The 21,100-nt window shown below is 52.7% G+C and overlaps 2 protein-coding genes across 2 annotated transcripts in view; both read left to right on the forward strand.

Annotated features, from left to right (window-relative positions):
• Positions 1-2,814: 2,814 nt before the first annotated feature.
• C16H11orf52 (chromosome 16 C11orf52 homolog) lies at positions 2,815-16,498 on the forward strand. The gene is made up of 4 exons (XM_006271347.4): positions 2,815-2,938; positions 12,038-12,078; positions 12,806-12,852; positions 13,580-16,498. The coding sequence occupies exons 1-4, from the start codon at positions 2,907-2,909 to the stop codon at positions 13,814-13,816; spliced, it is 357 nt and encodes a 118-aa protein (XP_006271409.2). The 5' UTR covers positions 2,815-2,906; the 3' UTR covers positions 13,817-16,498.
• Positions 16,499-18,170: 1,672 nt separating this feature from the next.
• DIXDC1 (DIX domain containing 1) overlaps positions 18,171-21,100 on the forward strand; it is a 56,034-nt gene continuing 53,104 nt past the window's right edge. Inside the window, exons 1-2 of the mRNA XM_059719901.1 lie at positions 18,171-18,211; positions 19,541-19,656. Of these exons, the coding sequence (XP_059575884.1) occupies positions 19,600-19,656 (57 nt within the window). The 5' untranslated portion in view covers positions 18,171-18,211; positions 19,541-19,599. The remainder of the gene's footprint in view (positions 18,212-19,540; positions 19,657-21,100) is intronic.

Here is a 21,100-nt window from a genome sequence, read left to right on the forward strand (position 1 = left end):
ATCCCAGACTGAAAACCTAGATGGGCAGAGAGGTGTACAGGGTCTTTGCTGAAAACATCACCAGCACAGAGGTGATGTTGTACGTTGTACACCTTGCATCTCCTGCACCGCTCAGTCACCAGGACGAAGCCCATCAAGGCTGAGAACAGCGTGTTTGCTGACTTCCAGCTGCCTCCTGGGACTCACCAGCATCTCAGTTCATGTGCTGTATTGATCATCCTACAGTTTTAGCCTAAAATCCCTGGTCCATGCCCCTGGGAAAGGAAACCAGACTTTGAAAAGAGACAAGACCCCACCATGAATGTACCAGGCAGGGTGGGTAAGCAATGAGACCTTGGAAGCTGTCTTCCACCAGAGTGACGACTGGCCCCACGTTACCCAGCTAACACCATGAAAAACAAAGAAAAGCCCTGAATTGTCCCCAGGCCATGTAAGGTGTGGGTTGCAGAGAAGAAAGTTGTTCTGGGGTTGAAGTTTGCTTTGCTCTGACTAGTCCAGGTCGCATTTTTATTGCAACAGGGAGCAATTCTTCTGAATCAGAAGTGACCAAATCATCTCTGAGCTCCTGCTCTGTGCAAAAACCGCTAGATTGTGCTGTGTTATACAGAGCTCATCGCACTGGGGTCCCAGCCCATGAATGACCGAGTCACCCAAGTGCTACTGCACCAAAATCCTCCTCCCTCTGTCTTCTCTGTCTTCCTTTGCAGAAGTAAGTGCCCACTTGCAGGGCAGTAGCCACCCCAGCCTGTGCCAACCTCACAGCTTGTTACTGAGACCGATTCCTGTCCAAATGTCTCCGGCCACATGAAAACGGCAGCCGCGAGTTCGGATGCAGGGGCGAGGCTGACACTGGCTGGTGTCAGGCAGCTGCTCGTGTCTGCGGGCTCTTGCTACCTAAGCACAAAATAGCACGATCGCTTTTCTAAGCCGGGGAGCTGGGACTCTCCCCCAGGCGTGCTTTTATTCCTGCAGACACAGGATGAAAGGGGAATGCGGAATGGCGGCCAACTGCTTCCCGGCACTGCCAATGTTTTCAGTGCCTTTCTGTTTCTCTGGTGGAGCTCAAACCTGCAGCCCCGCGGCTTGTCCCAGCAGCCTGATGGGAGCTGACTCCACCGGGTTTCATCTGATTGCGGTCTATTTTTCCACAAAGCGGCAAAGCTGGAGTTATCCCTGAAATACAAACAGGCTGGCTCGCTAAGCCCACAGAAGGATCAGGGGCTGCGGCGGGGCCAGTAGACCCACAAAGCCCGTGGGAGACGAGCAAACCAGGTGGGACCCAGCAAACAGGACGTGGGTCTTTGCAGAAGGCACAGAAAGCAGACACGCTCAGAGCCAAGATTTAGTCCTGCTTTACTGCCTTCCCAGATCACGTTCCTAAAGTATGTTGTTAGTCTGCGGATGTGTCCTACAGATCAGCGAGCATTGTGTAAGCAACCCTGTGCACCAGCCATGGCAGAGGTGCCGCGCTCAGCCTGAGAGCCTGACTTCACTTCAAAGTGTAAGGGCAGAGGCTTCCAGCTTTTAAGCCATGTTGGCTAGTCAGCTAAGCAGGTGGCTGTGACACAGCCCCCCAGGATGGAGATCTTCTTATTTCTCTGCTCAGGGACCTCATGTCCCTCTGCATGGAGGCAAATGATAACAGTAAGCCCTGTTGACAAACTGCTTGAAGTTTGGGAAGAAGGATGGCCTTGGCTTCTGATAAAGGCCATGAGCACTGGGGCTGGGGCCGTGGCTATGAGGACAGCAACGCCAGCAGGCCTGTGGATGCTTTTAAAGAGCATGCAACTGCCAAGTTCAATTAGGACTTAGTAAAATACTTTCTCTAGGCAGGCCCACCTGCAAGGGAAGGCTGCAGGAGCTCAGAGTCAGGGCACCCAGCATGGGGCTGGCCTGACCGGACTCGGCCCTGGAGCAGAGGGAGGTGCCCTAGCAGGTTATGTTCAGAAAACATTTGCTATTTGTTATCATTTCCATCACAGCGCCCCCCCCCCCGCTAGCTCTGGCATGTGGCCATAGCACAGGACAGCTCCTGCCCTGACCAGCTTGCAATCCAAGAAGGCAAGACAGGTATTTTAGCTCCATTTGATAGCTGGGTCCCTGGCACACAGTGAATGCGGACAGGTGCCTACAGGAGTGAAGTGCCCAGGCACTAAGCAGGATTTTCAGAAAGCCTTTCTGCATGTGTAGGTGCCTAAATACCTTGACAAATCTGGCCCTTAAGTAAGTTGCCCAAGGTCACACTGGGAAGCTGCAGCAGAGGCAGAAAACCAAGCCAGGCTCCCTGCCGCCCAGGCCGTAGCCTCGGTGACTTCTCTCAGCCTCTCCAGCAAGGATGCTCGTGCATCTCCCCAGGTGCCGACAGCCCCTATTTTGCTGCCACACATTTTTCTGACATCCTGTCAGAGACAGAGGCGAGCGGAGCATGAGGGGCTCTGACAGCGCCTGTCCCCCGGGGAGGCGCTCGCCTGGGATTTCTCATCACATCCACGGGATGCTCAGCATCCCCCTGCCTCCCTCCTCGCTTGGCACCGACAGCTCTGCTCTAGCGTGTCGCTTCCCTGCCGATATCAGCGGGACTGCACGCGTGTCAGGAGAGCACAACACCCGAGAGCAGATCCGCCGGGCGGACCAGCAAGATTTTTGCCCCCAGACTTAAGGGCAGAGACATGATCTGAACGCCCCCTCCTTGCCAGGGAGAAGCAGGGCTTCACTGCCAGCTGCGACCTGGGGTGCTCCTTCCAGTAGATGGCACACACAGGCCTAGCAAGGCTTCGCTTCGCTGATGGAGAGAAACCTGACACTGAGACACTCCCTGGGAACTGCCAGGGGCCGAACTGGGAACCAGGAAATACAAGCTCTCCCTATCCAGAAAAACACTTCTGCTGCATGGAGGAAGGAGCGACATGGGCAATCACTGCAGCTGCGGGGGAACCTGGTGAGTAAGGCAAGGAGCTTCTTGCAGGCAGTGGGAGAACAAGGGGGAAAGGAGACGAAGCCGGAGAAAGTTTCCACTGACTTAGCTGGAAAGTGCCCTCACTTTTCCCCCACTCAGCTGAGTCCTCTGGGCTTCCACCTGGCTCCTAACTCCCCGTCCCTGCCCCCCCGCGGCTCTGCACCCAGGGGAGGTGTCTACACGCATGCAAAGCCTGGCTGCAGGCAGATGCCAGGGAGTGGAGGGTTCTGATTTAGCCCCGATTTATACGCCTGGGGAACAGGTGCAGGGAGGGGGGGCAGTGCTGCTGCAGGGGCATCTGTGCCTGGACTGAGGCTGAGCCTGGCAAAGGGAGTTGGGGACTGGGAGGAGGCAGCGATGCCTTTGTTACTCTCATATCTTCCCCTTGCTGGGGTCGATTCAGCCCCATGTGGGGTTTGGCAGCCTCAGGGGTGACCTAACCGGTGCCTAGGCAGGCAAGGTTCTTTGGGTAGATATGATATCTTTTATTAGACCAACTGAATAGTTGGGGAAATAGTTCTCTGCAAGCTTTCGGGCACAAATGCCCTTCTTCAGGCACAGGGAAAGTCTGTTGGTGTTTGTGTGCTAACCGGTGCTTCGCTCCCATCCGTCCTTACAAGTCATGCCAGGAGCCGGTGCCTGGCGCCCACCCATCCTTACAGATCATGCCAGGAGCTAGCAGTAGCCAGTGTGGGAAGGATCTAGCCATATTCCCTCCCTTGTCCTTGTAGTGGCTTCCTTTATGCTGCCTGGGTTGGCCAAGGGACCATGCATTCCCCGCCCTGCGACCAGGCTCTTGCCTTCTCTGCCCCTCCTTGCAATCCCGTCTCCTTGTTTGCATCCCAGCGAGCTGTGTTTTCAGTCGGAAAGCCCGGGACGTGACCCTGGCTGTACTTTTGGGTGGTATTCTTGGTCGCTGGCAGGGACCATGCTTGTTTAAATCGCTCCTGGCTCACGTGGTGCCTTGTCTAGGGGAAAGGGACCTTGTTTACAAGCCAGGTGGAAATGTCTGCCAGTGTGGGCATGACAGAGGGTCTGGGTGAAGGGAAAAGTTGTAACAGAATGAAATGAAACTGGGGATATCTCATTGACTGGAATATTTGGAACTTATTAGTGCCTTTGAATAATTAAGGGACCCGGCATCATCTAGTGGCTGGAGCAGGGGTGGGGATTGGGACTCCTGGGTTCGTTTTCTGGCTTGGGGAATGGCCTGTGGGTTACTGGATCCAGTTTGGTGGGGTTTGGGACTAAGGAGTCCAGGATTCAGCCCCTCAGGGTGGGTATTTGGAGCAGGGGTCTGGAAGCCAGGCTGCCTACGTGCTCCTCTCCCAACCCCGGCACTCAGGAAGGTTACTCCCTGATAATGCTGATAGATGTGACCCTTCCCTTCACTGGTGGCTCATTATAATACACCCTGAACTCCCTTTTCTCCTGTCCTGAGGGACCTACCCTCACCCTCCCACACTTTCGGGGCTTTGCTGCTGTTAAGAGTTGCCTGAAGCGCTGGCGGCTCTCCTGTGCCCCGCGCCCGTGGAGGAGCGGTGTCTGGCAAGCATGTAACCCCGGTCTGTGCAGTGGGGACTTGCTGTTCGGCTGTCGGGGTCAAACATCAGGGGCAGAGCCGGCAGGGGGGAGGACAGCTGAGGATGAGGAAGATGATCATGGTTCAGGCTGCACCAGCATCTCCAAGCAAGCTCAGGGCCCTGCTATGCCCAGCGGTGTGTGAACCCCAGGCCCACCCTCAAAAGAGAAGCAGGAACCAGAACTGGGGGGTCACTCACCCCAAGGGAAAGAAGCAAATCTCTGGGGAGGGAAGGGCACCTAGGCACTCCCTTTCTTGCCTTCCCCTTAGGCTGGGGCAGGCTGTCTCCTGAGGGTCCCTTCAGGCAATTACAAAGGTGGTTTCTGCACTGAGATTTGGTTTTGTCCTGGAGGCTGCATGGAAAGCAGGGGACCAAGCTGATACCCCAAGCTGATTCTACAGGCTGGGGAGGGGCACAGACAAGGTTCTTTGGGTAAATGTGATATCTTTTATTAAATCCACTAAATAGTTGGAAAAAATGTTCTTTGCAAGCTTTTGGGTACAGGAAGGGCAGGGGGGTGGCACAGTTCCCTAAATGCCTGGGACATTGAGTCCAGATCCTGCAGATACTGAACAATTCCCAAAAGACGCAGAACCCTGCACAATTGTAGCTACAGTATTTATGTGTCTTAGCAGAGTGTCTGGAAGCCCAGCAGAGCTCAAGGCCACATTGCTGTAAGTACTGTATGCACACACCAACTGAGAGATCCTGCTCCAAAGAGCTTACATCTAAATAAATCAAAGAGATGCAGATTGGGAAGGAAAGTGAGGCACGGAAGGGAGCCCTGATGGTCCCAGGTGACCTAGCTGGCCTCTGGGAGAGCTGGGCCTGGTAGCCAGAGTTTTGTGCAAAGGCCTTGAAGTGTCTTAAGAAATGCAAAAATGCAGAACTCTAGGTTCAGAGATGAAGGCAATCAGGACTCTTAGTAGGATGATCTCTTTTATTAGCTCAACAAGATTTTTTGCAAAAAAAAATTCTTTCATTGCAAGCTTTCGGGCACAAACACCCTTTCTCAGGCATTGGAGAAAAGATTGCTCCTTTGTGAAATCCTATGAAATATGAACTTTCATTTCTACCCAGGAGAACTTTTCCAACCTTTTCTCCAATGCCTGCTGAAGGGTGTTTGTGCCTGAAAGCTTGCAATGAAATAATTTTTTTTTGCAAACAATCTTGTTGGTCTAATAAAAAGATCATCTCTCCTACGAGTCCCGATTGCCTTTTCCTCTAGAACCAATACGGCTACAACCTGGATACCTGGTTCAGAGATGATACCTTTTATTAGACCAACTGAGAAATTGCAAAAAAAAATAAAATTTTTTTCTGCAAGCTTTCTGGCTCACACACCCTTCATCAGGCTCAGGGAAAGTTAAAGATGGTGAAAAATCCCCATATGAAGGAAATCAACTTCATTTGGCACACAGGAAGCTGAAGCTGGGAATCTGCCCCCACCCCTCCCACCCTGCCTTTTTTTTTTTTTGCATTTCTTTTTGTCTCAGACCAACTCGGCTACCAAATACATCCTTGAAGTCTCTTAGGAATGTGACTGATAAGGGACATGCCAGGGAACAAAGGGTTCATCCCACCAGATTTTTGGCCTCCTTTCTGCTCCAGGATTCCTTTGATGTCCATCTTAGCTGACCCCTTCTTCCAACTGCTGTCCCGAGGCAAGGTCACTTTGTAGAGGGCAGGTCTCAGGTAGGAATACTCTCTTTAGCCTCCTGAGCCCCTGGGTGAACTCCAAGCAAATGCCTGCCTTGAATGCTGCCCTAGATACAAATGAAGGAAGCTCTTTGTGCCGGAGCACCTGCAAAAAGGGAAACACCCAGACAAAGGGAGACATCCAGCACCCAGCCTTGCATTCAGACTGGCCACACCTGCACGGCTGGTTTGAAATAGCTGCAGAGAGTGGCAGCTGGGGGATGCCCCCAGGTGACAGGGCTCTGAGGGTCTACAGAGGAGAGGGAGCCAGAGGAGCCACTGGTCCATGCAAGTCCAGCAGCAGGGTTTCTCAGATTACTCTGGGACTTGGTTTTTACCACAGGTGAACTGAAGGTGCATGGCTTTCCCAGCAAGGAATCCTAACAGGGATACGGTTGCAGTTAGTACCCTGACAAAGTGGTACTAAACTACTGTTTTTTGCCAGGTGGTTAAACTCGCGTGGCAAAAAACCCCTATTGCACTGTGCCATGCTGGCATGGCTTCAGCAGAGAGCAGAGCTTTGTTTTCAGAAGGGGCCGAAGGGAGTGAGGTGCTTAGGGATGAGTTGTTCAGCCAGCGGAAGTTGGGTGCCAAGGGATGGAGAGGCAGACAAGGAATGGAGAATATATGGCAAGAGATTAAAACAGCTCCTGAGGTCCTTATAAGTGCTTTTAGAGAGAACCATTGTGGCAAATGTAGTAATAATAATAAAAAAAAATGAATAGGAAACAGGTTGTGCCCCACATGTAACCACATCTGGGAAGCTTCTCCATCGGGACTCTGCCCCCAGGCCCAGATTCTTTTTCCTGTGTCACTCCAGGAAGGAAAGTGTCAGTGGCAGATTAACCTGCACAACTGGGCATAGGCAGAGCCACCCAAACACCTCTGCCTTTGCAGGCTTGGCAGGACGGACCAGAGAGGAGGTGGAAGGTTGCCATCGTGCGTGCCCGAGCTGGGTGCTGGGGTGCATGACAGGCAGGAGCTAAAGACGTGCAGTGGGTTTAGGACTAGGTGCCTGGAGGAGAGAAGGGAGTGCTTCATGCAGCACCCGTCAGCCTGCGGTTTCTGAAGCAGGACTGGGGTAGCACTGAGCGGGGTTGTAAGGGTAGGGATGTCTGTGTGTTGGGGTGTAGGAACAAATGGGCTTGTCCCGGCCAGCACATCTGTCACCACATTTTGAGTTTAGCCTTGTTTCCATTTCTCCTTGTCCTGTCCAGTCTAATTACAGCTGATCTGAGGCTGGGAGATGCTGTCTCCTGGCTGGCTGGGGTTAGCCTGCAGACAGCCTGAGAATAGCCACAGCCCTCAGACCGGCTGATAAACTCCCTCAAGAGCGGAGGGCAAGCAACACAGCGCGAGCCGCTCGGAAAGCTGATACAGGAGCCTGCGTCTCAGGAAACTAGCCAGGGATCTGCTGATTATATTTTAAGTTGAACTATTTTAATTACGTGGTACGACCTTCCTGAATGCTGCCGCAATCAACCAGCTCCGCAGCTCACGCTCAGGACATGGCAACCTGTGAGACTCAGTGCGCTCCATCCACTGCCCTGATGGGGCTGGAGGGCTTGTGTTGGAGAGAGAGGGGCATTTGGGAGGACAGGGCCGGAGGTATTTAAACCAATTCGGTTCTGCTCTGGGCAGAGGCCCCTTTCATTGTAGTCTTTGAAGACCTGGGGGAGCACGGCGCTTTTGCCTGTGTGTGCTACCAGCATCTTCAAGGACGTCTGCACTGCTCAGGCAATGGGCTGCTAGGCGAAGGACTGCTATGTTGGAAAGGTGTGACTGGCTGGAGAAGGGGGAAGGGATCTGAGTGCAACAGCAGAGCCTGGCATGAATACTAAACCCCCTGTGCCTCTGTAGTGTCTTTCAGCACACAGCCTCTGAGGAATTTGCAGATGCCCGGCCAAACGCGCTGGGTGCAAGTTACCCTGCTGATTACAGTGGCAACCACGTTTTCCCACCAGATTTGATTTTGTTTCCTTGGGGCCTGGCAGTCATCAGGCTCAGAAAGCTGGTTAATCATTACTGTCCATTCTTAAGCCCTTGTGATTCTTAACCCTCATTCCTGTGGCCTTTCATAGTTTCGGCACAAAAGCAAAGGCCATTAACTTTCTCAACACACACCACACACACACGCACACACACACACACTAGTTTAAAGCCAGAGCATACTGAGCTCCTCCAGGTCCTGCACTGCCATAAGTGGGCCATGAGTGTTTGACACTTGGGCACGCACAAAAGGCACATGCTTTTTGCATTCAGTCCGTAACCCTCTTCCATCCTTGTTTCAAAAGTGTTAGGCCCACACTTCCAGCCCGTGCTGCAGCAAGGACAGCGCTCGGCTCCGGGACCCTCCGAAGCCTGCACGGCTGGAGAGAGTCCAGGCACGGATGTATGCGCTGGCATGTTGCTTGCCCTATAAGGATCGGCACCTGCTTCCCCCTTGTCCTTTTTAGCTTTCTGGAATGATAACATTTGCTTCGTGCGTCTGGCTCCGAATGTGACACGTAGCTGTGCAGATAGCCGGGCCGGTGCCAAGTTCAGAGGAGCAGCCGGGGACGTTACACAAGGGGATGGATCGTGGCGCCACAGGGACGTACCTGCGCTTGGCCTGTTTCTCTCCAGTTGTGCTGCTGTTGCTGGGGGCAGGTTTGGCTCCGCTTACATGGACTTTATTTGCCATAGCTTGGTTTCAGCTCAAGGGCTCGACAAGAAAAATAACTTGGGCTTTTACAGTAGCAGGAGTTCAGCAAACTGACACCTGGCCCTGAGAGAATATGTTCCATGACAGCCTGAGAGTATTCTCAGCGCCCCGAGCCTTTGATCCCATCGCGGGAGATACGTGACTGCAGTGGCAGGGGTGACTGGGGGTATCTGTGGGGTATGGACAATGCGGCACTAACGGGTTTACCGAAGAGCAATAGCACAGAGGCAGAACTGGCTGCTGTGTGCAGGATTCCTGCAGGAGGACTCTGACCCCTGGGTCCCTAATTCCCTTTGGGGCCAAGGGCAGGGTTTACGTTATCTCCTGCTTTCCCCTGTGCATCGGCTGAGCGGTGGCCCGGCTGCCAGGGTGTACGTACAGCGGGTCACGGAGCTGCTACTGCTGGCGAAGTGCCCCGCAAGCCTCGGCATTTCCACCCCTCCACAAAACCGGGGTTGTTAGACAGACGTCTCTTAGCAACCGGGACTCCTCGTCATTCTCTCCCTGTTTCTCTGCCGCGGCTCAACCTCGTTACCATGGTATTGCTACAGTCCTGGGAGCACTTACTGCTTCTGCTCATACTGCATCACGGCTGTACAGCCCTGGTTCGGAGCCGTCCCCCGGCGGTGTCCCTCCTGCTCTGGGCCATGTCACTATGGTGTTGCTCCGCTTGTGTCACTCCGGATCCAAGCCATCACCTGTGTGTTGTCCTAGCTCTGCACGGTGTTGCTGTGCCCCTGGGCTGCGATGCTGCGGTGTGGCAATGGCATTACTCACATGTTTCAGCCCTTTTCTGAAGGGTGTATTTATATTACAAATGTCTGTACACATATAATCTGGTATAATAATGTCATACGTTGTAAGTGACTCAACTGCAGACTGCAAAGAGATACCCAGGAGGATTCCTCCGAGTCTGCCCTGGGTCTACCACTACACAATTGTTTGTTTTTTTTCTTAAGGACTTGGAGGATGGCATTGAGTGTCTGCTTTGCAAAGACGACACTCAGCTCCGTGGGCAAGGAAATGCTTCAAAGGGCAGGATTCGTTTTCAAAATGACCTTGATCAATTGGAAAAATGGTCTGAAATGAATAGGATGACATTTGCTAAGTGCAAAGCTAAAAAAGGACAAGTCAATGCTCAGATGCAAAATGGGAAACAACTGCCTAGGCTGTAGTGCAGAAAAGGACCTGGGAGTGATAGTGGAGTGCAAGTTGAGGATGAGTCAACTGCAGAATATTGTAGCAATCCTCCCCCGCCCCTAAATAATAGTGTACTGAGATGCATGAATAGCACTAGCACGTGCAAGTTACAGAAAGCAACTCTTCTACTCTACTTGGTACTGGTGAGGCCTTGTCTGGAGTACTGGACTCCAGGCACGAGCACCATACTTCAGGAGATAATGTGGACAAATCAGAAAAAGTCCAGCGAAGAGCAACAACAATGATCAGAGGTCTAGAAAATGTGACGTATGATGAAGGGTTAGAGAAAAACTGGGATTAGAGAAGAAAAGACTAAGGAGGGATTTTAAAGAGCTGTTATAAAGAGAATGGTGAACACAATTGCTCTCTGTGTCTATAGGGGATAGGACATGAATTAAATTGCAACAAGGGAGATTTAGGTTGGATATTAGGAAGAACTTTCTAAGGACAGACATGGCTAAGGACTGGAACTGATGCTGAGGGAGACTGAAGGGGCTCCAGCAGTGGACATGTTTAAGTGCAGCTTAGATAAAGAGTTGTTTTAAACAGGGTGGTTTTGGCTGGAGCAAGGGCTAGGACTAGATGATACCTCCAGAGAACTCTTCCAACATGATCGGGGTTTCCTGCTTACCCATGCAATAAGAAACCAGCGTCTCCACTTAAACAGGACATTGTTCATGTCTCTAGAAGCTCACTTCTGAGTGATTAATAGAGGCTGGATTCAGATGGGGCCACTGAATATAGCATCTGTCCTTGCATGTAGAAGGGTAGCACCATAGATCTCTTTACAAGAGTTGTGCCACACAGAGCTAGTTCCCACACTTCGAACATGGGGAGAATGCAGCCCAGAGAGATGGCTGGAAGGGAGGCAGGCACCATCAGCACGTTGGTTCAGTTCCATGGATCTCCATGAATTAGATGTTGTGGGGCTTGGCCCCTTTGTCTCTGTCCTTTACCTGGACAGAGGGCCAGGAAACAGGAAGACAGGACTTTCATCCTCTCTTCTTCTGAAGGCACGCGGTCCATGAAGCACAACAGTGACCAGAACCTGCCCTTGCACATGCTGCAAGAATCCTCACACATGGAAAGAGCCCCTCTTTGCTCAAGATACAGGGCGGTGGGAGATTGCAGGATCCAGACCTGGACCTTGCGTGGGGATTTCTCACCTGGACGCAGCTGCCACCCCACGGGCTCGCTGTGCTGCAACCCACCCTTCCTGCACCCGCTGGAGAACCTCAGAGCCAGCAGCTAGCAGGAGACGTGTCCCCAAAATCAGGGGCATTGCTGCATTCGCTGCTGCTTTTTGTAGGTAGCCTACGGTCTTTGGAGGTTCTGAGCTGCTACCCATATTATCTACCATGTAGTCCTTCCCTGAGTCAAGAGATGTCTCATCACAGCCACTGTCAGGGGAGCTGTATCTTGGTGCGTCTCAGATAACCTCAGGAAATGCTGTTAAATCTTGGCCTTTTAAAACTCTTGATGATACTGGATTCCCTGGATGATCACTAGTTCCTGTAACAGTAGTGAGATTCCCTTTTTTATTCCTTCAGGGCAGGCAGAGCCCACACTGGAAACACGCAGTCCAAGCTTCTCCTCTGACTGCCCCGGTGAGCAAGTATGAGCAGGAGTATGAGAAGGAGAGAAATGCTTCAGCCCGAGAGCCCCTGGGGTGCAGTCAGTAATGTCAGTCTACTGGACAGCTCCTAGCAATTGCATTTGGGAGGGTCTTGCTGGACTTAGACAGGTCTTGTGCGGGGAGCTTTAGAGTCCTTTCCCATGGCTCAGAAGTGCAGGGGCTGGGCAGTGTGCATGTGCACGCATGCACGTGTACATCCAATGAACGTGGCGGAGATCTAGGCTTACTTGCACTAATAACATATCTCTTTCTGATTGCAGGAAGTGTCCTTCACCTTTTAAGAGGAAAAAGGAAAAGCCAGGTAAGGATCTGTGACACATACTCAGAGAACAGCACCACAGAGAGCAGGAGAGTCCCACAGGCCCAGGGGTGGTGTGAATTTGGTTTCAAGAAGTTCACGTACTACATCTCCTCTTTTACCATGATAATTTAGACTGCCGAAACTCCCCTTAATGTTAAAATGACTCAAATCTAGCACCCACACCAACTGCAGTTACCACAATGGTGCAAAGCAGAAGGCAGACGACTGCCATCCGTGCACTCTGCGGTAGCGGGGACCTCGCACTCTTGCAAGAGCTGCAAACATCCCTCATGACACTGAGCAGAGGAAAATAAATGAACCAGAAGCCCGAGTGCCTCCAGCAGTCCTAGGACCCGCCCCTGCAAAACACTCCGTTTGCCAAACGGCAAAGCACAAAATAAAATAAACAGTATCTCGGAGCTGCTCCGGGGCCTGACAAGGCAGCTCTCTGTGCTGCCTACCTCCTGCGAGGTGCTGCCAAGAACATTGTGGCCCAGAGCGCGTTGTCCTTTCAGGAAACCTCATTTTTCCAAAGGAACAAGCCCCGGCTTTCTTGTGGGAGGTATGCTCCAAAGGCACAGATAGGGCGAGGACTCCACTTGGGCTGGAAAGTTGAGAAAGGTCCAGCAGGGAGAGCCTGCGGGCTGGCCATCTCATTGCTGGAAAATTCAAGAGATGGAACAATAAACAGTTAAGTCATGCTGGTTTTCTGGTGTTTCTTTTGCAGGCACCAGAGCAAGACATGTGAATCCCCAGCACCAAGGCAGCAGGAAGGTAAACAGCCCCTGAGGAGACTTCACTCAGTAGACAAGTTGGAAATGCAGTGTTCAGCTTTACTCCCTGGGTTAGGAGGGAAAGTCCCAGGGTTTTTTTGTTCTGTGTAGGGTTCAAGAACAGCATGATTAGTGCGTAGGGCAGTGGTGCTCAATGCAGACAAGAGCAGCCAGTGTTCATCAGATAGCCTCTATAAGAGATACGCCCCCCTTCTACCCTTGGGTGAACCGTAGCAAAGATAATCCAGTGCAAAATGCAGCATCTGCAGTACATCGTAGATGGGTATATGGCAGATTTCCAACATAGAGGCACTGGTCTATAACCCTATGGCTATGCTATGTATATAGTGTAATGCATGCAGTAGAAAAGGGGGGTGGGAAAGCTCAGCTTTGATAACACTTTCTGCAAAAGTGGTGGTCTGACTATCACTGGGAGAGCTGTGGAAGCAGCTGGCTGAGATCCTAGGGCTATGTCCCCCTCTGGGCTGGCAGAGGCAGTAATGCCGTGGGGGCAATACTGTCATTTCCTGGAGGTGTACCTCCTTTGCCACACTGAGCACAGTGTGGAGGCTACCTGCTCTGACTCTCTGTGGAGCTGGCATCTGGCATAGCCCTCTAGCTAGCACCAGGTGCAGTGAGTGATACCCAGCCTTCCAGGGAGTCACAAGTGCGAGGGGGTGGCATGAAGGAGTGGGGAGCTGACTGCCAAAGACTCTTTCTCCACAAAGGCGCAGGTGTACACCGAAGTCCCGGAGTATCCAGTCTATGCTACTGTCAACAAGCCCAAGAGCACGAAGCGGGATGACAGCGTGCACTACGCAGATATCCAGGTGTTCACCAAGGCTCGGGAACGCTCAGCTGAAGAGGTGAAGAACTTGCAAATGCAGAATGCCACCGAATACGCCACCCTCAACTTCCCCCGGCCCCGGCTGAAATATGACAGCAAGAATGGGACCCTGGTGTAAGAGGCCCCGCAGCCTCCTCCCTCCAGCAAACATATTTCACAGACTGTTATCACAGACACTTGGGTCTTCCTGAGCATGTGTAGAGGGGCTGGATGTGGACTTGGAGGGCTCAGCAATATGTGTTGTAATGCAAGAGATGCTTTGCACCTGGCTCTGGTGAGAAATACATCTGTCCCTGTTGGAAAGATCAGGGATGTTTCTGAGGCTGGCAGCATGCCTCCTTCAGGCTCTTAGAGCTGCTTCCTGAGTAACAAAGAATTAAACCATAGTTCAGTGCCACCAGGACAGGATTTCTGCCATGGGACAAGAAGACCAGCCTAGCACCCTTGCCCAGGCACATCTGCAAAGGAACAGCAAAGGATTACATATGAGAACAGGTGGGGCTTTTGCCACTTGCTTTTGTTCCAGGAGTAAAGGGATTCAGCAGCATGTTATGGAAAATGACAGGTGTTTGGTGCTGCGAGGAAGTGGTGTGGACCATGTCACACAGGCCCTTGCACACTGCCTGCCTCAAATACTACCCCTTTTACAGCTTTCTGCCTCAACATGAGCCCCATCCCTATTTCCCTTGGAAAAGCAACGTGCTCCACCCACGTGCAGCACTCTAATGCCAAGGGCAGAAAGGCAGAGCTTAATGATGGGGAGAAAACAGCTCTCTGAGCTGTCGGGCTGTTACAGATGTCTAGAAAGCCTGAAAGGGAATAACAAGCTTTGAGACATGATCTAAATGGAAACAACTACAATTTAGAAATTACTTTTTTGGGGCAATATTTGAAAATCCCCGGCCAACATCTAGGGGCAATTCATCCAGAGCACAAGAGCAGTTTGCAAATCTGTGAGCTTGGGAAGGAATCATGGGCAGTTTGAGACAGGGCTTTGGACTCCTGCTCCTTCCTGAGCCCGAGGCATGATGTATTCCACAGCGCAGGGCGTGTGCTGCGTGGCCCCCGAGAAGGCAAGCTGATTGCTAGAGCTGGCACCCAGCACCCTGGGACGTCACACGAATCTTTGTGCACTGAAGTGGGCATGGGAGTCGGTCCCAGACATCCTGCTTACGTGCTGGTGTTTGAAGATGGGCCCCCTTGGTAGTGTTATGACCAAATGCCTGCATGCAATGAGTCTAGTAAGAGGTTTTACTCATTCAGAAAAGGAAAACAGGTACAAATAATGGGTATGTCTCTTTAGAGATACTTTGGGGACCAATCCTGCAACTTTTCCACCTGAGCAGCAGTTTCTCATCTGTGATGTCTCGATAACTGTCGTTGGGCTCATAAGGCTTGCAGGATAAGGTCTTTTCTGAGTGGCAGATAGTGTGTTACATGATCAGGAAGGCTTGTTCTTCTGAGGCCCTGCTCGAGTCCAAGGGTCCCTCCCTTTCCCCTCTGCTCCTTTCGATCTCTGTCATTCCAGGCCCTGCACGGCAATCCGTCTTGCCTGACCTAGGAGGGGTGGATGAGCCATAGGGGCTGCAGCGTGGCATGGGATGTAGTCTGCCCGTTTGCCCAGAATTCAGAGACAAGCCTGGGGTCTCAAGTCTAGGTCTTGGGCATGCTCGATTACTTGGCTAGTGGATAAATATGTCCTTAAAGAGAACCATCAATGCTGGAACTAGAAAGAGCCATCAGTTTACCTCTAGCTCAGCCTTCCTCAGCCAAAAGAGAACAAAGTAAGTTTATTGCACAGGTTTTTTTTTATATAAACCTTGTTAAATATAGACCATCGCTTAGTGGGGAGCCTTTAGTACAGCATCCAGCTGGTCATTTTTAACAAACAGACTCCGCTCCCGGTGTAAGTGAAACAATCGGCTCCTGCAGAATTCACGGCAAGGAATCTGCTTCCGCTACCGATTTGATTTGAAGTGACTCTTCAGTGGGAAGCAGTGCTGCGACTGGGGACAGCGAGCCATGCAAACAGCATATAAGATGAACGCTAAGGACCAGATTCTGGGCTCAGTTACAGTGATGTATATCCGCAAGTCAACGGAGTTTGTCCAGATTTGTAGCTGGTGTAAATAAGAAGATAATCTGGCTCGAAGGGACTTGTTTTGGGGATATGTCACTTGCTTCTATTGATGTGTGGATTAATTGAACCCCTGGCTCTTTTGTATTCTGGGCTAGTGGTAGCAGCAATAGAAACTATCTTATAATGAGCTCCTCAACGCCTGGACTGGTATTTTATCTCTGATTCCCTGGGGAACTCCAGCTTTCATACTTAGCTAGCACTCTCTGTTATTTCTAGAGGTACAATGTATCTGAGTTATAATCAAATGCTCTGAATAGACACAGAAATAATACAGCAATTCTGCCTGTTTAACAGGCCTTGAATTGATAAACTGTGAAAGTCATACCAGTATGTTTTGAAATAATGAAGAACTTGAATTTGCACTGAATATTGACAGACTCTGCAGCTGTAACTACTGTGTTTTCTGGGCTTGTTCCATTTATGACTTAAACGAGGAGGGTGTCAAATGTTTCCTTAACCGCGGAGGTTTCATTTTAATTTTAGCTGAAGAAATTGCACTTTTCGAGAGATGACTATAGTGGCAGGGGCCAGGCCCTGCAGTTACACAACTCGCATACAAACTTATGCGGAAATCAGTTCCAGCTGAGAACGGCCAAGAGTTTTTAGAAGGTGATTTCTGATCTGTTGTTATGAAAATAAATATTGTACGAAGAACAATGATTCCTGTTTCCCTTTGGAAAATGTAGAGTCCGCGTCTGTTTGTGGCAAATCCTGTTTCTAGCCCAAATTGCTCTTCCCCAGAAACATTAGGAAGGGTGTTATAATGCTGCGTGAGTCAGGGTAACACAAGATTTCCCAGTCCAGAGCCACTGGCTCCCAGTCCCACCAGGCTTCCAGGGTGCGCGCGGTTTCCCGAGCAGAGCGGATAGGCAGGGGGTAGTTAGCCGAGCAGAGCGGGGTAAGATGCAGCTAGCTAGCGGAGACAGCGGGGCTGTTGGCTGAGCACAGGGAGCGCGCAGGAGTCGCTGGTGGCTGGAGCAGAGGGGGTATGGAGCTGAACAGAGGTGTAGCTAGCCGAGCACAGGGGGGCAGTTAGCAGAGCAGAGGGGGGTGGTTTGCAGGGCACAGGGGGGGCAGTTAGCGGAGCACAGGGGGCACTTTGCAGAGCACAAGGGGGGGCAGTTTCCAGTGCACACTGCAGCAGTTTGCAGAGCATGGGGGGCAGTTTGCAGCTCACAAGGGGGCAGTTTACAGAGCATGGGGGGGCAGTTTGCAGCTTGCAAGGGGCAGCTTTCAGAGCACAGGGAGGCAGTTTGCAGCTCACAAGGGGGCAGGTTACACAGCACGGGGGGCAGTTTGCAGCTCACGGGGGGCAGTTTGCAGAGCATGGGGGGCAGTTTGCAGCTCACGGGGGGCAGTTTGCAGAGCATGGGGGGCAGTTTGCAGCTCACGGGGGGCAGTTTGCAGAGCATGGGGGGCAGTTTGCAGCTCACAAGGGGGCAGGTTACACAGCATGGGGGGCAGTTTGCCGAGCACGGGGGGCAGTTTGCAGCTCACAAGGGGGCAGGTTACACAGCACGGGGGGCAGTTTGCAGCTCACGGGGGGCAGTTTGCAGAGCATGGGGGGCAGTTTGCAGCTCACGGGGGGCAGTTTGCAGAGCATGGGGGGCAGTTTGCAGCTCACAAGGGGGCAGGTTACACAGCATGGGGGGCAGTTTGCCGAGCACGGGGGGCAGTTTGCAGCTCACAAGGGGGCAGGTTACACAGCACGGGGGGCAGTTTGCAGCTCACGGGGGGCAGTTTGCAGAGCATGGGGGGCAGTTTGCAGCTCACAAGGGGGCAGGTTACACAGCACGGGGGGCAGTTTGCAGCTCACAAGGGGGCAGGTTACACAGCACGGGGGGCAGTTTGCAGCTTGCAAGGGGGCAGGTTACACAGCACGGGGGGGCAGTTTGCAGAGCACGGGGGGCAGTTTGCAGCTCACAAGGGGGCAGGTTACACAGCATGGGGGGCAGTTTGCCGAGCACGGGGGGCAGTTTGCAGCGGGGCAGGTTACACAGCACGGGGGGGCAGTTTGCAGAGCACGGGGGGCAGTTTGCAGCTCACAAGGGGGCAGGTTACACAGCATGGGGGGCAGTTTGCCGAGCACGGGGGGCAGTTTGCAGCGGGGCAGGTTACACAGCACGGGGGGGCAGTTTGCAGAGCACGGGAGGGCAGTTTGCCGCTCACACGGGGCAGTTTGCAGCTCACACGGGGGCAGGTTACACAGCATGGGGGGGCAATTTGCAGAGCACGGGGTGGGGGGGCAGTTTGCCGGGTGGGGGGGAGGAGCGGGGGCGGGTCGGGGGCGGGCCGTGGCCATGGCAGCGGTAACGCGCGCCCGCCCCGCCCCGCCCCGCCCCGCGGGAGCGCTCCGACCCGGCGGCGCCGCAGGTACTGCCTGGCCCGGCCCGGCCCGGCGCGGCGCGGCGCGCGGGGGCAATTGCCGCTGGTCCGCGGGCAGAGGGGGCAGTTACCGCATGCCCCAGGCAGAGGGGCAGTTAGCCCCGTGCCCAGGCAGAGGGGCAGTTAGCTGGGCAGAGGGGGCAGTTACCCCATGGCCCAGGCAGAGGGGCAGTTAGCCATGTCGGCCTGCAGCCAGGCGGGGCCGGGGTGCCGTGGGGAGCCGAGCCCCCTCGCCCCGCAGCCATGCCCGGCTGTGCAGGGGCCCACGACTGGCGCGTCCCCGGGTGCAGCGGGGCAGCGCGGGGCTTGGGGTCCGTGCCTGGCCTTGTCCTTGGGCGGGGGTGAGACCAGAAGGAAACACGAAATCGGAGGCGTCCCAAAGACCAGGCCGTCGCAGCGCCGGGATGCTCGGAGGCGCTGCTTTCTGGAGATGCGGGCAGTGATGGGTTTCCTCCAAGGGAAAGCGTATTAAAAGTGTAGGGAGGGAGGCAGAAGTTGCATTAAAGGAAGGAGACCACACAAAGGAAAATGCAGGCTGGCTTTCAGAAAAAAATGCTGTAATTGAAGTATTTTCAGCTGTGGACCAGCTTCCTAAAGGATACTGTGGAAATGCCCCTGCTGTGGTGCGTGTGGGGTAGACAGGAGGGCAGGGCAGAGGCAGCAGGGCTGCACTGGCCCCGACACTGCTCCTGCTTGGCACAGATAGAGGCCACCGACGTCGGTCGGCGTGTCCTGCCCGTGCGCTGGGCAGTAACCCAGGCCTTTGCGGACGTGAGCCAGCATGACCAGACACCTCTGTGTTACGTGTTGGGGAACAGCCCCTTCGCTAGACCTGCCTGACAGGTGAAAGAAGATGTAAAAGCACAATACGTTCGGATGCCAAGCCGGCCCGCGTGCTAACGTGTGATTTCTCTCGCTCCCGGTCCCATGGAGCTCGGCTGTTGCTGCTGGGAATCTTTCAGCACTAGGAATCCCAAATCCTGAGACGGACGTGTTGAGTGTTGGCGGGGAGGGGAGCTGTTCAGAGAGGGAAGTGGGAAGATTTCAGATAACACTTACAGGCATTACAGCAGTCACAGCTCCCAGACGCTTTCATGACTCTACCCAAGAGAACAGTGGAAGAAACCACCAATTTTGGGGGATGTGTTTGTAAGGCGGAGGAGTTTGCAGGTTCCCCACTCTGGAGTCTCTATGCCCTTCGAGGCATTTTCTGGAGGAGATGGAAGAAGATGGCAGTTCCTTGGTTTTCTTTTGTGTTTTGGCAAGGTAGCGTTTTTTCTTAGTAAGTGTTTACTCCGTACATTTTCTTCACTCCAGGTATCCAGGGGGAGAGGCTGCGGGTCTGCTGCGTTGGGATCCATGTTGTGGGGACGGACATGGGAACTCCCGTGGATCTGGTGCCCAGCAATGCATCCCAGCCTGTTGAGCCCCCGGTAAGTCTCCCACGGTCTCCATCTCAGTGAGTCTCACCCAGGGTATCACAGCACCTGGGGAAATCATTTCAAGGATGCCGCGGGGTGCCTCACAATGTTAACTCTGTTAGGTTTCTAAATACAATTCACAAGATAAACCCAGAGATAGAAATCCATAGGTGTGGCCTTCGGCAGGTCTTTGCAACAGAAAAACTGCTCTATTATTTTTCTGCAGGCAAAAAATGAGGGAAACTAGGGGTGCCACGAGTCTATGCAGGGGTGCCTTGAGCCTTAAAATGTTCAGAACCATTGCTCTATTCTGTCCAAGGAGGAAACCCCTCTGTATATAGAGCAGTGTGGTCTATCGGTTGGAGCAAGGGTGCTAAGGGCTTCGCTTCCTGTGCCTGCCCTGACTTGTCCAAGGTGACACGAAGAAACCACGTTCACTCTGTGCATCATTTTTCCTCCTTGTAAAATGGGGCGACGGGGCTTGATTCACAGTTGCCCTTGCAGCACCTTTATTCTGGTGCAGGTGGGTGGTAAATGCAGCTGCAAGGACCCTCCAAGGAACATCCCCAGCACAGAAGGCCAAGCTGTTGGTGCCAAGGTGTTTGGGGAGCACATAGGTTGAGCAAGGCTGTCTCGAACCCTGACTAGTCCCATGAAACCCCTAGGGAGCCAGATTGAAAGTGTCTCCTTTCCCCAGCCACGTTCTTTGCCAATTCAAGGCTTGATTGAGGTTGTTCGTATTTCTGTATATCCCAAGAGATGTTGTAAAGCATAATTCAGTAATGTTTGACAAGGTCTTTGAAATGCTTGCATGGAAGACTCAGGGGAAGGGCAAAGTATCTGTCTTGTTGTTGTTGTTGGTAATTATTATGATTGTTGTTAGCTGCAGTATCTGCCATCGCTCGCTGATGAATGGATGCCTTTTATTGTTCCTATCAAATGAGCACACTCAAACCTCAAGTACAGGAAATACAGAAGCAAAACAAGTAGATGAAATAGCACTTTTCCAGGGTTGTGAGAGCCACGAGGGTTATGCTGAGACTGGCCGCCAGAGGTCAATGTCTCCAATCAGTCTCTAATTCCTTCCATGTCTGTTGTGAAGGTCACAGGCAGCCAGTGTTTCAGAAAGGAAACTCCCTTCAACAGCCTGGGCCCCCCCAGCTTGGATTGGTAGTTTTAAAAGTCACTCTTCTGCACAAGGATTTTGCAGTGGCGACGTTAATGAGGCATTTGCAATCCCTTTTCTTTGCTGAGTTGTATCAAGGAAAAACACCGAGGTCCCAAACAGGATGAAGGCCTCATTGTGCTGTACACACCTGTATGATAGGGTGGCTCCTGTTTCAAGAAGTTTACAGTCCGAGACTACAAAGTGTTGGAGGAGAGAGATCCAGTCAAATGTGTGGCATTTTTAGTCTAGCTGCGTAGGGTTTATGTTATCATTACGGACCATGCAGAA

Source organism: Alligator mississippiensis, chromosome 16, assembly GCF_030867095.1.
Source record: "Alligator mississippiensis isolate rAllMis1 chromosome 16, rAllMis1, whole genome shotgun sequence".
Lineage (NCBI taxonomy): Eukaryota > Metazoa > Chordata > Crocodylia > Alligatoridae > Alligator > Alligator mississippiensis.

Coding starts and splice junctions, on each gene's coding strand:
- C16H11orf52 (XM_006271347.4), top strand. CDS start 2,907: ATGGGCAATCACTGCAGCTGCGGGGGAACCTG. Junction 2,939..12,037: donor TGCAGCTGCGGGGGAACCTG/GTGAGTAAGGCA, acceptor TTCTGATTGCAG/GAAGTGTCCTTCACCTTTTA. Junction 12,853..13,579: donor AGCACCAAGGCAGCAGGAAG/GTAAACAGCCCC, acceptor TTCTCCACAAAG/GCGCAGGTGTACACCGAAGT.